Consider the following 14050-nt stretch of genomic DNA (forward strand, 5'->3'; position numbering starts at 1 on the left):
GAGAGTTGAGCTCTAGGCTGGAGAACACCATTCTCTCAGACCCGGAACCACCTCTTAGCAATATCCAGTGGGTTTTAAAGGCGTCTGCCTTCTTCTCGTCAGCAGACTTTGTTCTGTATGTTATCACCTGAAGACCTTCAGGAAGGAGAGCCATGCCTCTGGCTGAAGGGTGGGTCTAGCCCACAGCTCCACTCCTCCCCGTAAGAGAAACCCGAAGTTCCCCATGGCTGTGAAATATCTCATAGAGACGATGTGTAAAAGTTCCATCCCCTGTGAGTATCAGCCCCGAGCACATGGCAAAGCATCCTTAAAAACTGGATCCTGACTCAGCAGTGGATGCGTTTCTCACGGGCTGCTCTGTGGCTCAGAAATACTCCCCGTGGAGTTTTGCTGGTGCTCGGAGAGGCTTTTCTTCTCATTTTTAACTGGGGAAGCGACTGGATGGACCTACTGTCCTCCTTACTGGTGCTCTACGTCATGCACAGCACATGGCACCCTTGTTGTGTCATAGTTGGTGGCGGTGTTTACATGTCACTCACTCAGTGATTCAGTTCTCTACTTAGCCGACAAACCTCCACTGGGGACTACAGGAGTGACTGCGTCACAACACCTGAGAACAATCAGCTTTTAACCAAAGAGAACCATCTCCTTTGGCTCCTGGGTTTCAGTCCATGGTCATTTTGCCCCTATTGCTGAGAGCTTGTGAGGAGGCAGAGTATCTTGGCCGAGCTGCTCACTTTGTGGAGGTTGAAAGGAAGAGGGTGTGGAGATGGGTGGGTGGATAAAAGGCCAGTAGGCCAGGGATGATATGCCCTTAAGGATTGCGCGTGCACGCTCACACACGGGGACCCATTTTCCTCCATCTTATCCCCAGGGTCTTATTGTTAGCACCTCCTAATGCCATGAGATTACAAATCTGTCGATGTACTAGTTCACTGAGGAGGCTAGAGCCGTCAGTATCTAGTCACCCTAAATCCCACAGCTAGAAACCAGGCCTTTACAACAAGCCTTTGTTGTAACACTACCAAATGTGTGTGATCCTTGCCTCACATTGTCACATACAGGAAGGAAAGCAGGCAATGGCCACTCTGATGTCATGTAATACTGCTAACAAGTAGGGTAGCTGTCATACTGCTAACAAGTAGGGTAGCTGTCTTGGGTTGTTAGTTAAGGATTTTTACTCCAGGGACTAAAGGGAAGACCAGAGAATTGGGGGGAGGGGTTCTGAGGTTCTCAGGTTCTGAGGTGGCATGGGTGTTCCATGGTATTATGGAGCATACCTGGGAGCTTAAAAAACAGAACGTGTGCAAGGCGGTGCAAGGCGGATTTGGAGACTGGCCTCAGATGAGAAACAGGAGGGGCTAAATTTCTAACAGGAGAAACAGGCTAGACCATTGGGAACAGGGCAAGCCAGATATCGGAAGGGCTGCGCAAGATGGGGGCTGACAAAAGCAATGACTGGGGGTTGGATAGTACCTTACCTGGTGGTCCCTCACATCTGTTCCTCTGCTCTTGCAAAGGTGTGGGGCAGAGCCTATGTGAGAAGCTCCTGTGTGCCTGTGACCAGATGGCAGCCGAGTGTATGGCCTCTGCCTCCTTTAATCAGAGCCTTAAGTCACCAGACCTACCGGAGTGCCGGGGCAAGCCTGTATCCTGTGAGGATGGCGTGCTTGGTGGAGACTTGGCATCTTCTGAGGCCTCCAGTTCTGAGGAGAATAGTGAGGAGGCCACACCCCAGATGGAGCGTGTACGCAGATTTCTGGAGAAGTCTCCTGGTCCTTTGGGGACAAGGCCACTTGGTGGAAGATAAGATGCTGCATGCCAGGCGTTCTGAGATGCATGAGTTCTCTGGCCCATGGTCCTCTGTCCATTGGAGCCTTAGCAGAAGCTCTGAGGGAGCAGACAGCCAGCTCCTTACGCATGAGCTTCCTGAGACTCAAACAAATGTGCTGATGACGGTGCTTCTCTTCTTCCTCTAGTTCACTATGGAAGCTCAATAAAGTCTCCCTGCCATATGGCCGGTGTCATGTTTAAGAACTGGCTCTGTAGGTATATGGGTGCGTGAGTAGCCGGCCAAGGTGGGATGACAGGGACAATGTAGGAAAGGGCTGTATTCTGTAGGAGACAAAAGCTACCTTTCTCTTTTGTTAGAAAGTAAAACTGCCTACGCCTGTCAATGACTAATGAAGACACAGTGCTTCTGTACACGTGAAGATACACTTGCTACCATTGTTAGGAGAGCAGCCGTAAAGCACAGCCACCAGGAGAAACCACCCGTCGCTAACCTTGGTCCTAGGCCGTGAGATTACTAAGGCCCTTGCCTGACTTCATATCCTCCAATCCCTCCTTAGCCTGCATCCTGCTTTCTGTAGTTCCCGAGACCCACGTGACTTCCCTGTTAGGATCAGCAACACTCATGAACATGGTATCCGGGTGTTGGGAGATGCTAGAGGGATGACGAACACCAAAGAGTAAATGCTTTCCCCATTTTCATGTGGTAAGAGGGAGCTCTGTGATTGGGACTAGGATGCCAAGGGTAGACCTCTCCACTGATGGCCAGCTTAAAGAGGGCAACAGCTTTGTCCTTGCATTTCACTGTACCTCCCCCACCCCCCCACCCCCTGCAGGGTGCTCTGCAGTCTGCAGTCACCTCTCAAAGTGACACCTGCACATAAGCCTTGCCTCGGGACGCCATGGGGAAGCCTAGAGGCGCACAGCCTCCAGCTCTAGTGTGAGTCCAACGAAGATGGTTATCCCCACACACACCCTGACCTTGCTTTTCACCAGTTCGTATGAAATGACAGAGGGCAGGATCAGGGTCATGGTGCAAAGCCTGGGGCAGGGGCAGCATTTGTACCGAGCTCCCAGAGGATCAGAGGGAACAGGGTCAGAGATGTGTGCTATACTAAGACTACAGAGCTGAGACCTCGGCAGTCTAGAGCTTCATTAGGAAGGCAGCGCGTAGGCTGCCCCAAGACAAACCCGTGACAGGGCTTCTCTGGAGGCATTGAGTGGTTTCAGGGAACAGTAGGCCTCAAGGACGATTTCCATTAACATTTACCAGAGGCTTATTCTATAATTCAGGGATGACACAGTGGTTCATTCACCCTCTCAGCTATGTTCTGAGGCGACATCATACTGTTTTCATTCCACAGATGAGTGACCAATCACTTATCTAGGACTGCCTAGCCTAGAGCTTGAACTAGAACCCAAACTTCCAGTCACTGTATCGGTCGGTAGTCACTAATCCAAGAGGCCCGTGAACTACAGCTGACTAGCGCACATGGCTCTACAGCTGCATTTGTTAAGAGAGGCTTTGTGTCATCTAGAGAGCAAGGAGGTGTAGTGGAGAGGAGACACCATGACTAACAAGGAGATGGCAACTATGAGAAGCACCCATTAGGCTTAACCTAGGCTCTCTTCATGCTCATAGAGTGTGGTTCTGATGATTCTCATAAATGCTGAGAAGAATCCACCCAGCAGCTTGACTTTTGCTAAGTCCAGTGCTGAAGAGGCTTAGCTCCGTATATGTAATGCTATAATAAAAGTGCACTTGTACACAGAAGATGCAATTTTTGTTTTATTGCTTACATTTGATCACACAATGAAATTTTACATTTAAAAAACTTGCTTTATCACATCAATACATGTATCAGCATTTGTGAAACAAATGAGCTCCGTTTGAGGGAGTGGGGAGCTAAACTGCTGGTTGAGGGTGGTAAAGGGTGATGAGTTCAAAAGGCGGGTGGGGGGAAGGGAGAGAGGAGAAAGAAAGAACACGAGAGAGAACATAACGATCAGGTGAAGTTCAGTGGTACTATGGAAGCAGCCACAGACATCACAAGCATAGGAGGAAAATTTAAGCGAGCTGTTCCGTGTCACATGAAAGAAGATAACCCAACAGAACGATAAACAATGGATTTCGAGTATCACATACCTGCCAAGATATCCCCAGTCCTAAAGAGTCGGTACCTGAGCTGGCTACAGCACAGCTTGCACTCCTGCCCAAGGGCAGTTCCCACAAATGTGGGAGAGAGACAGAGAAACAGCCATCCCTTGGGAACCCTTGTCAAGACCTGTTCGGTTTACTGGACCTAATATTACCAGAAGTGCACTGTGGTTTAAGAATAACAATACTCAGACCAACAGTTTATAAAAACCAAGAGAAAGGTATGATTAAAAAAAAAAAAAAACTAGTTGCAATGGTATTATTACTTTTCATGCAAAGCATGCCTTTTTAAATCACTAAGAAAAGCAAAATTCTGTACAGCAAAATTTTTTCAGGAATACAAGTGAATATATATATATATATATGTATCTTTCTTATACTATTAAATTATATATCTTCCATACAAAAGCACACAGTGTTAATTTATAAAATGACATCCAAGTGGATGATGATTGTTTTTGCATGTCCCCTGTTTAGACTTTAAATGTAGTCAAAATATAATGGCCTTCTTTTAAAATGCACAAGAAAGAAGGGAAATAAAAATGCATGATGCTTAACCCTAACTGGTGACATATTCCCCGGCGTGAGGGGAAGCTACCGTGACAGCTGGAGCTGGCCACTGGCCTTCCAGTACCAGCTGCACTGTCCCTGAGGACAAGGTCTGGCGGGTCTGCCCTCATCAGAGGCTTGGCTGTCCTGTCAGAGGTTTTAGCAAATAGACCCCTCTCCAAGATGTTTTACTCTGTCGTATATATTCAAAATTCTGTCAGGACTATTCTATGTTCATTTCCTTTTCTTGTTTTATTCCCTTTTGGATGAATGGTGCCCAAATAACCATAAATACATATTTAAAACATCCCATTTCTTTTAAAAAACAAAACAAAACTAAATCCAAGTTATTTTTGAGCTATAATTTTTGATAGGAATACTGTTTTATGTAAAAAGAAACTGAATTTTAAAGAGTAGCATTATATGAGGTGAGTTCACCAAAATGCTAAATTTTCTAACCCCGTCTCACACACTGGAACAAGGCAGCTTACACTCACAGACCCTAACAAGAACACACGTACCATTCTGAATGTACGCAACTCATCTTTCAAAAGAGATGCACACAAGTTCTGGTTCAAATCTTACAGATTAAAAGGTTTACTGGGGAATTTTTTTTTTTTTTTTTACTAAGACCTAAAAACAATGTACAATATAAAAATGAAAATTTGTTCATTTAAAAGAAACTGAAATGTATAGGCTCTGCACAGGTGAACATGTAGCTATTTTAAATGTCTTTGTTCTCTATAGTAAATATATATTTCATTTAATTAATGGAGTCACAGCAAAATACAACTATAGTTTCAAAGCGCAGTCTGTAACTAACACGTCATATGTGGAAGACACCGTACCTTTCGGTGCTCCAAGAGTGAGCACTAAGGGGCTCAAGGGCTCAGCTTGAAGCAGCAAACACAGTATCACAAGACCGGTAAGTCCTGGCCAGTTTCCGGATGGGCACCTAGGTGGGAATACTACTCAGTAGAGTTTTCTACCGTTGATACTGTAGGAATGCCTGCCACGTGTTACTACTGAGGACTGAAGGGTGACTACACAGTCCAAGCGAAGCATAGATTTACTGAAGGGATGTCTACACAGTCCACCTGAAGCATGGATTTAGATGCTCATTATGTATCAATACTGAGGACTGAAGGGCTGTCTACTCAGTCCGTCTAAAGCATGGACTTAGAAAGCATGAAAGAATTTGTGGCCCTAGGGTTAGGAATGTATTTACTTTTGAAGAAAACAAAGAGAAGCAATCCATCTCTAAGCAGTTGTGGAGACGCTTAAGAAATCAGCAGACACTTCGTACATTTTCAATCTTTTTTTAAAAAATCATGTTTGTGCAAAGTTTAAAATATACTATTAACAACGGCATAATGTGCAAGCAATACATGTTCAATCTTCAAAGCTAACAGGAACCTCACAACAAATGAACGTGGCGTAAATCTACCTTCAGAAGTCCTCTAAACCAGAATCCCTGAACTTCTAAAGAAGCATGACAAGTGTCTGTTAGAGATAAATCCCATCCCGTCTCAGGACACATCAGGGAGACTTATGCAAATCCTGAAAACTCATCTTGGCCTTGCTTTTCAAGCTTTAAGTTTCCTTTCGATGCTACAGTCTTCATGAGCCCGTCAATACACACACAGGTCTGGGAACTTCATCTCATAGACAGGGACGGACTGGTACTGGGCATGCCCAGAAGTAATGGTCAGGGTTCCGGATGGACTGGGAGGAGGGCTGTAAAGGAAGAGCATGGTGCCGTCAGCAGGTGCGTTTATGGTATTCAGCCATTGCCTGCAAACAGCAAAGTGAGGTTACTTCCCTAAAGGCTCAGCACAGTGGAGGCGCTGGCCATCTCTGACACTGCATAGGCAAAAGAGGGATTCTGGTTGTTTTAAGACCAAAACATGCGATTCTATGTAAGAAACAAGGGCCGTGTGTTTTAACTGTCTGTCCCTACAGCAAGTTACGTCACTTCTCTAGGCTCTGGTGTCTTCACCTGGAAACTTAAAAGAGACAGCGCGTACTTACTTTGCAGGGTTGAGAGCAAAAATAACTGACAAAGTATACAGCCTGAATCCAAGTACACAGTGTCTGGAATTGTAACTAACAGAGTTAAATGCTCTGTATCTCTAAAAAGAAGTCTGTAGCAGTTTATACTTTAGTCCAATTCTTCTCTAAACTTTTATAAATGAGTAATTCTATTCTCACCCACAGTAAAGTGTGAGAAAATGTACAGAATAATAAGTGAAACTGATAAAAAAAAGTGTCTTACATATGAAAGCAGGAGACAAAGCACAATAAAAACAAGTCAGGTGGACCAGAATGTTTGTTTACCAGGCTCTTGTAATCATAAGATGCAGACTTGAAGAAAAAGACATTAGTCAAGTTAAAGGATAAGGATTTAGCTGATGTAGAAAACAAAATTGCAGAAAGAAGCAAGGCTGTGTGTGTGACTTGTCCTGGGCCATTTCCACAGTGATGTCAATGTGAGAGTCCGTGTGCAGAGGGCCTAGAGAGAGCCTCTCCTACTGCCCAGACTCAGTCACTTAAGGAGAGACAGACTCACAATGACCATCAGCAGTGAGATATCATATACTTCCGAGTATAATTCTCATAATAACTTCAGAGGACATGGGGAAGCTCAAGGAAAGCCAATGATCAAAATCACCCATCTATTCTGGCAGCAGCATTACTGCTCTGAAAGGAAGCATATTAAACTACAGACAGAGTGCGTGAAAAATGGGTAAATACAAATGATTCCCTAGTTAAACGTAACATTAGAACTCCAAATCTCTCAGATGTTAGTAGAGACCATCAAGAAGGAAAGGGTAGTCTAAAGGAAAGCTAGAAATGCCGGGAGATAACTGCACAAGAACATGTTCAGACTCCCCCTGAAAACAGTGAGAGCACACACAGGACTAATTTAAGCTCAATACAAAGCAGCTGTCATGCACAGCACTGACTGGGTTCTGTGTTACTGCTCTGCTAACAAGACCCTTACCGGATGGTGAGCTCCAGTATTTGAGCAAGTCTATCATGAAGCAAATTTGCCTGCAAAGGAGAAAACAGAATGTTAAAGGTTTGCTTCCAGCCACACAGTAGACAAAGAACAGCTGTAACTATGAGGCTGAGATACAGATTGCTTTATGTTCTAATCTGCAATATCTATTGGACTTTAGTGTAGGCCTTCTCCCCATACCCACACCTTTCAAGTTCTATAGCCACAAGTTGAAACACACACACACACACACACACACACACATAGCAAAATCACCAAAAACCACTGGAAACAAAACAGAACAGAACACCAAAGCAACAACAGTTATTCCCCTAGCTTAGGATCTGCCATTTCCGTCAACATCACATAAAGAAATTCTTTAGGTTTAATGGCTCTGCCATCAGAGGCTGGAGCCTGCAAAGACTCATTCCCTACCCATTCTCCATCGACTTACTTACTTTGGATTCACACTGTGCAGCTATTTCTTCAAAAGGTGCTTTCTGGAACTTCTCAATCACAAGACGTCTCTTTTCCTTTTCCTGTTCCTCCATTCCGTTGGTGTCTATGTAAGAACCGGTTAAAGACAGAGTGTCATAAGATCCCGGCGTCAAAGATCATGGGAGCCAATGATCTACATCCCTCAGCACCAGAGTGATTTGAGGTGAAAAACAAAATACATTAAATATTTCACTTACTACTAGAATGCACAGATATTTGCAAAAAAAAAATTAAATCTAAGAGACAAAGCTCCATAACACAACACCCACTTGCATAGAATTCCCACCTCTTACTACCCACACACACACACACTCACTCACACTCACACACACTCACTCACACTCACACACACACACTCACTCACACTCACTCACACTCACACACACACACACTCACTCACACACACTCACTCACACTCACACACACTCACTCACACTCACACACACACACACACACACACACCAAACACACATAGATCAAGATATACACACATGCAAACCTACCAACACACATGCACAGAGATGCATACTGACATACAAGAGACAACAGTAACTTACCAGAAATCAAAGGACTGACTACCAGTACTTTCCTGAGTAATTTTTTATGTCTAACTATGCTGCCCTTGTACACACAGAGGTGTTAAGTATTTGTTAAAGTGCATCTTGATCCCAATAAATAGAAAACTAAATGTGTCAGAGTCTCACAACATAAAGGGAAACTTCTTTATCTTGAGGTCACCATGGTCTGGACAAACTTTGTTAGATAATAAAAAAACCAAATATCTACCTTGTTTATAGCACTGTGTCTGCTCATGTGTGCACACATGTCAGACAATTTAAAAAGCTTGAACAATGTGTTTAAATAAATAGAGTCCTACAGTATTTTCCCTTTTCATGTTGTATGTGATAACTCTGTCACCTCAAAAAGTATCAAAGCAGATTGAGATTTTAGGAGTGCTAGAAAGTGCTGCACAGCTCACCGATCGCTTTCTTCAGGGCTTCAAAGGTGATTTCTTCAGTGTTGCTAACCTAAAGGGGTGTAAGGAGAACAAAGAGTCAGGACATGTGAGTGAAATTAATATAGTTACCACCTACAAGTCCCTCAAACATTTTCACAATTAGTTTCCTTCTTATGATTTGCTTGATCTGAGATTATGTTGCAAACAGCAGGTGCTCTGCACTCCTTCCCTGGCCATAACAATGGCCGACCACAGTGGCTTCCTGACTGGCATGTGGATGGGTGTCAGCCTGGCAAAGCAGCAGTGCCTCTGAAGCCCGGGGTGAGGCAAGGCCTCCAGGGTCAGATGGGTGCAGGGCACCAAGTGACTGAACTGTGCTTGGTAAGGGGAAGGCACTTTGAAGCACTCAAGGCTGAGACTACAAATACATCGTATTGTTCAGCTATGTGGTAAAAAAGCACTAACCACGCAAGAGCCTCTGTCATTTTAGTAGATGGTTAACAGAATGGGCTGCAGAGATGGCTGGGTGGTTAAGGGCATTTGCTGCCCTCACAGAGGACCAGAGTTAGGATTCCAGTACCCACATGGTGGCTCACATTTCTCCATAACTCTTGTTCCAGGGGACCCAGCACTTTCTCTGGCCTCCTCTGGTGCCAGACATACATGCAGGCAAAACATTCACACACCTAAAAAATAAATGGTGCTTTCAAGGAAATAGTATATTGAAAAGTCTTCACCCTAAAACAAGCAGATTCTGGACTTTCTAAGGTCAACCACCAGTTTTTTTATTTCCTACAAATACCCTTTATCTTGGGCTCTCAGGTCTCTTGCTCTGAAATATGTACAAAGCTATAAAATTATGTCTCATGATTTTTAAAAGTTAGTATTTCATGATAATTGGGCAGTGGTACTTTTTTGGGTTTTTTGGTTTTTTGAGACAGGGTTTCCCTGTAGCTTTGGAGCCTATTCTGGCACTTGCTCTGGAGACCAGGCTGGCCTTGAACTCACAGAGATCCTCCTGCCTCTGCCTCTCCAGTGCTGGGATTAAAGGCGTGTGCCACCAACGCCCGGCTTGGACAGTAGTACTTTATGAGATACCAAAACATTTTCACACAGAGTAATAAATTGTTACTGTAGCATGTCTGAACAAAAGTTAAACAATGAGTACTTGCCTGGCACTTCCGTCATCCCTAATTTTAGCTCATGAGCGTCCTTTGCTAAGTCTAAGGCAGCAAGACTAACGAAAGCAAGACTGTGTGTTCTGCACCTTAGCGTCTCTTAACAAAGGCTTTAGCTGGAAGTCAAGCAGCAAGAGTTCCGCTACCTCAGCTTTGCTATCGAGGGTCACATTTCTAGTTGAAGTCAGATTAAACTTTGGAATCTTCGGCTGCATTCTAGATGTTTGGAGCAGATACACAAGATTAGACTCTGGCTGCTCATTTCACCCATGAGCAATCTAGCGCTAGTATTTTAATGAAGTAAACAAAACTCACTGGTCTTAGACGGGGCTACAGACAGCTTCAGGTTAAACAACAACAACAAACTACATATAGTACAGGACAAACAACATGGGAAAAGTTAAAACCCAAGCCGGTACTCTTGTTACATTAACTTCTACTGATTAATGTGGAAATAAGTATTTATCAGTAACTGGAAAAGACTTCTCCTGCCCTTGCTATAAATTACTTAGTTTTGCCTATGAGGCAATTCAGTTCTGTCTTCTGGCATTTGACCAACTAATGTGCAAAAGCATATTCCAGTGACTTTGAAACTCAAGTCAAGACGGCACTAAATTGTACCTACAAACACCTAGTGTGTGGTGTATGTGACTGAGGGCTGTGACACCGCCTTTGGAAAGCTAATGCATTAATGAACTTTTAATGTAAAATTCAGAGAATCTTTCCCCTATAGTGTCTCCATGTAAATATTTTTCAGTTTATTTTATCAAAACAGGCTGATTCTTTACTAGAGTCTTAAGTGTCAAACACTTTAAGTTTAAAGCAAAAACAGAAAATAAGCAAAAAGAGATATAAAAACACAGCCATTCAAACACATGGTATTCTTGATTAAAATTAAGCCTAGAAGCCAACACTCTAAGCCAACTGCTTTACTGAAAGGGTAACAAGACTAAATTCATGTTCACTGAAAGCATTAGCAAGATACTCTCTTTACAAATAAGAAGTGTATATACTAAAGTGGCTTTGACGAATGAGGTGGATTTGGGGAGGAAAGTCTTAACCTCTTCAAGTATTCTGTGTGCATGCACACGTATGTGTGCACATGGGTGGAGAGTGCAAGCATGCTGAGGCCAAAAGTTGATACTGGATGTCTTCCTCAGTGTGGGGAGCAGAGCAAGTCCTGAGTGAGTGTGTGAGGAAGAGATGTAGCCCGAGTGAGTATGTGAGAAAGAGTTGGAGTCTTGAGTGAGTGTGTGAGGAAGAGATGGAGTCCTGAGTGAGTATGTGAGGAAGAGATGGAGACTAAGTGAGTGTGTGAGGAAGAGATTTAGCCTGAGTGAGTATGTGAGGAAGAGTTGGAGTCCTGAGTGAGTGTGTGAGGAAGAGATGGAGTCCTGAGTGAGTGTGTGAGGAAGAGATGTAGCCCGAGTGAGTATGCGAGGAAGAGATGACGTCCTGAGTGAGTGTGTGAGGAAGAGATGACGTCCTGAGTGAGTGTGTGAGGAAGAGATGGAGTCCTGAGTGAGTGTGTGAGGAAGAGTTTGAGTCCTGAGTGAGTGTGTGAGGAAGAGATGGAGCCTGAGTGTGTGAGGAAGAGATGACGTCCTGAGTGAGTGTGTGAGGAAGAGATGGAGTCCTGAGTGAGTATGTGAGGAAGAGTTGGAGTCCTGAGTGAGTGTGTGAGGAAGAGATGACGTCCTGAGTGAGTGTGTGAGCTGGGTTGCTGCCTCGTTGGTACTGACACTGCTCCAGCGGTGAGAGCAGCCCACTCAATCCCAGCTTTTCTCTGAATGTCACCCATCCTTTCTTCATTTCCCCAGTATCCCAGTCAGGCATGTGTGTGTGCAGAGTCCCTTATGTGTGTGGGGTCAATCGTGTGCAGCTGTCCCAGCCCCAAGCTGATGTCACACACTGAGATAGGGTCTCTTGTTGAACCCCGATCTCACCACTTCATTATCTCGCCTGCCCTAGAGATTCTGGCTTTGCCTTCTGAATGCTGGGACACAGTGGATGCCATGTCTACTCCTGTATGAGGCACCAGAGAACCCAGCTTTGGTTGTCATGCTGACCTGGCAAGTGCTTTATCCACTCAGCCATCTCCTGTGTTCCACTCTGTTGTCTGAGACAAGGTCTCCTGACTGAACTTGACGTCTGCCATAGAATGGACTGGTCAGTGAGCCTCCAGGACCTCCACACCTCAGTGCCTGGCTTTGTGTGTGGGCGCTGGGGTCCCAAGTATGTCCTGCTGCTTGTATAAGCACTTTACCCACTAAGCTATCTCCGGAGCCCACCTCAATGCTCTGGGGCTCCACTGACAAGTGATTGACAAGACAAAGAATTCTGGGTAATGGAGAGCTGCACAGCAAATATCTAATTTGTTTGTTCCCTAATTGTATTGGTTAGAAGCTAAGGGAACGAGAAAGCATGAGGTCAGACAACTCAGTTTCCTTCTTTCTTGTATGGATATTTAATTATTTAGATTATACCAATGAGAAATAATGAAATAGTCAGGCAGGAAAACAATTTGTAAACCATGTAGAAGAAGCTGAGTTGGCTGGCTAGCATCTGTGACTTTGAGTTGGCTACCAGAAACTCTTTGTGTGAATCAAGTGTTGAGAGCACTGGCTGACTCTGCGTTCATGACAGTGTAGCGGCCACCGTCCTGGAGCCGTACACTGACACGGCTTAGGTCATATCCAAAATGACAATCAAGCTTCCCTTACACAACAACTTCCAAGTGAGGATTTGGTCTCCTGGAGGTGTTCAGATCCATCTACTTTATACTTCATAGTTTTTAAAAAAGACAATAGGACTTAGAGAACTTAAGAGGTCATGTATTACATATCATACTTAAAGTAAACAAAACAACTTTGCCTCTGTCTTAGCTCTTTCTGTAATACAGGACTCCAATGCAAAAATCCAATAATATGTTAATTGTATGCATCTTGATAGACCTCAAAATGTGTTCACAAAAATTAAATTTCATTAATTTCTAGTAACTATTTAGTTGACTTGAGGATAAATCTAGATTTGTAGTTTTTCCCATTCACAGGTGAGGAGGAAAATATTTTTAAATCCTGACTACATTAGGACAGCTCTCCTCACAAATGTCCAGCAACTTACCACATCATCAGAAGGCACACTGTTGGATAAAATGTCCACCTGAATAGATACAGTATCCACAATACTTTTTCTTCTAGAAAGACGATCTTCATCTGAAATGAAAATTGTTTTATTATTTGTTAGTCAGAAGTGCTGTGCTGCATTTTAGTCACGTGACTATTTTAGAATGCAAGAGAATATAGAAAGCTGAGTTTGGGTTTTTTGCTTTTTCTAAACATTTGAAGCAGCGTGTGCTCAACTTTCAACCTATTTTACTTAAATGGCCAAGCAAGTGCTTTTGCTCGTTCCTAGGGTGCAGCCTAATGTTGGACCTATACACAACACGGAACCATCAAAGGTTCATGCGCGTGCATGCGCGCCTGAGTGCCGGCACCTGTGGCGGTCAGAGCACAACTCAGAGGAACCAGCTCTGTCTCTCTACCATGTGCATTCTGGATATCCAACTCAGGTCATCCGGGTGGCAGTTAGCACAGTTATCTGCTGAGCCATCTTGCCAGGTTTAAGTTCTCTTTCAGCCAATTTGAAATACACACAATAACTAACAGAGGTCACCATGTGTGCAGTAAGTCTTCCTGTGTGACTGGAGGGGGTCATATGGTGTTTGTCAGGCCCCCCAACACCCTCTAGATTCATCCATGTTGACACAGATGTGAAAACTGCTTGTTTTTCAGAACAGCACTGCAGTGTGTACGGACATCACTGTCAGCTGAGGGCACCTCAGCTGTTTGTCTGTCGGCCTCTGTGAGGGCTGAACACCGCAGGGAACACGGGGTGCAGACATCTCAAACACTGGT

The 14050-nt window shown here is 44.2% G+C and overlaps 2 protein-coding genes across 4 annotated transcripts in view; one reads left to right on the forward strand and one right to left on the reverse strand.

Annotated features, from left to right (window-relative positions):
- The window catches only part of Oc90 (otoconin 90), a 30616-nt gene extending 28706 nt beyond the window's left edge, over positions 1–1910 (forward strand). For both annotated transcript variants that reach the window (XM_027431563.2, XM_027431562.2), the window contains one exon: positions 1521–1910. In XM_027431563.2, the coding sequence (XP_027287364.1) occupies positions 1521–1810 (290 nt within the window). In that variant the 3' untranslated portion in view covers positions 1811–1910. The remainder of the gene's footprint in view (positions 1–1520) is intronic.
- Positions 1911–3567: 1657 nt separating this feature from the next.
- The window catches only part of LOC103158858 (protein EFR3 homolog A), an 84158-nt gene continuing 73675 nt past the window's right edge, over positions 3568–14050 (reverse strand). For both annotated transcript variants that reach the window (XM_035449675.1, XM_035449674.1), the window contains exons 19-23: positions 13257–13348; positions 8977–9025; positions 7958–8061; positions 7503–7552; positions 3568–6235 (exon numbers count right to left, since the gene is read on the reverse strand). In XM_035449675.1, coding sequence (XP_035305566.1) covers positions 6130–6235; positions 7503–7552; positions 7958–8061; positions 8977–9025; positions 13257–13348 — 401 coding nt within the window. In that variant the 3' untranslated portion in view covers positions 3568–6129. The remainder of the gene's footprint in view (positions 6236–7502; positions 7553–7957; positions 8062–8976; positions 9026–13256; positions 13349–14050) is intronic.

This window comes from Cricetulus griseus, chromosome 10 (genome assembly GCF_003668045.3).
Source record: "Cricetulus griseus strain 17A/GY chromosome 10, alternate assembly CriGri-PICRH-1.0, whole genome shotgun sequence".
Taxonomy (NCBI): domain Eukaryota; kingdom Metazoa; phylum Chordata; class Mammalia; order Rodentia; family Cricetidae; genus Cricetulus; species Cricetulus griseus.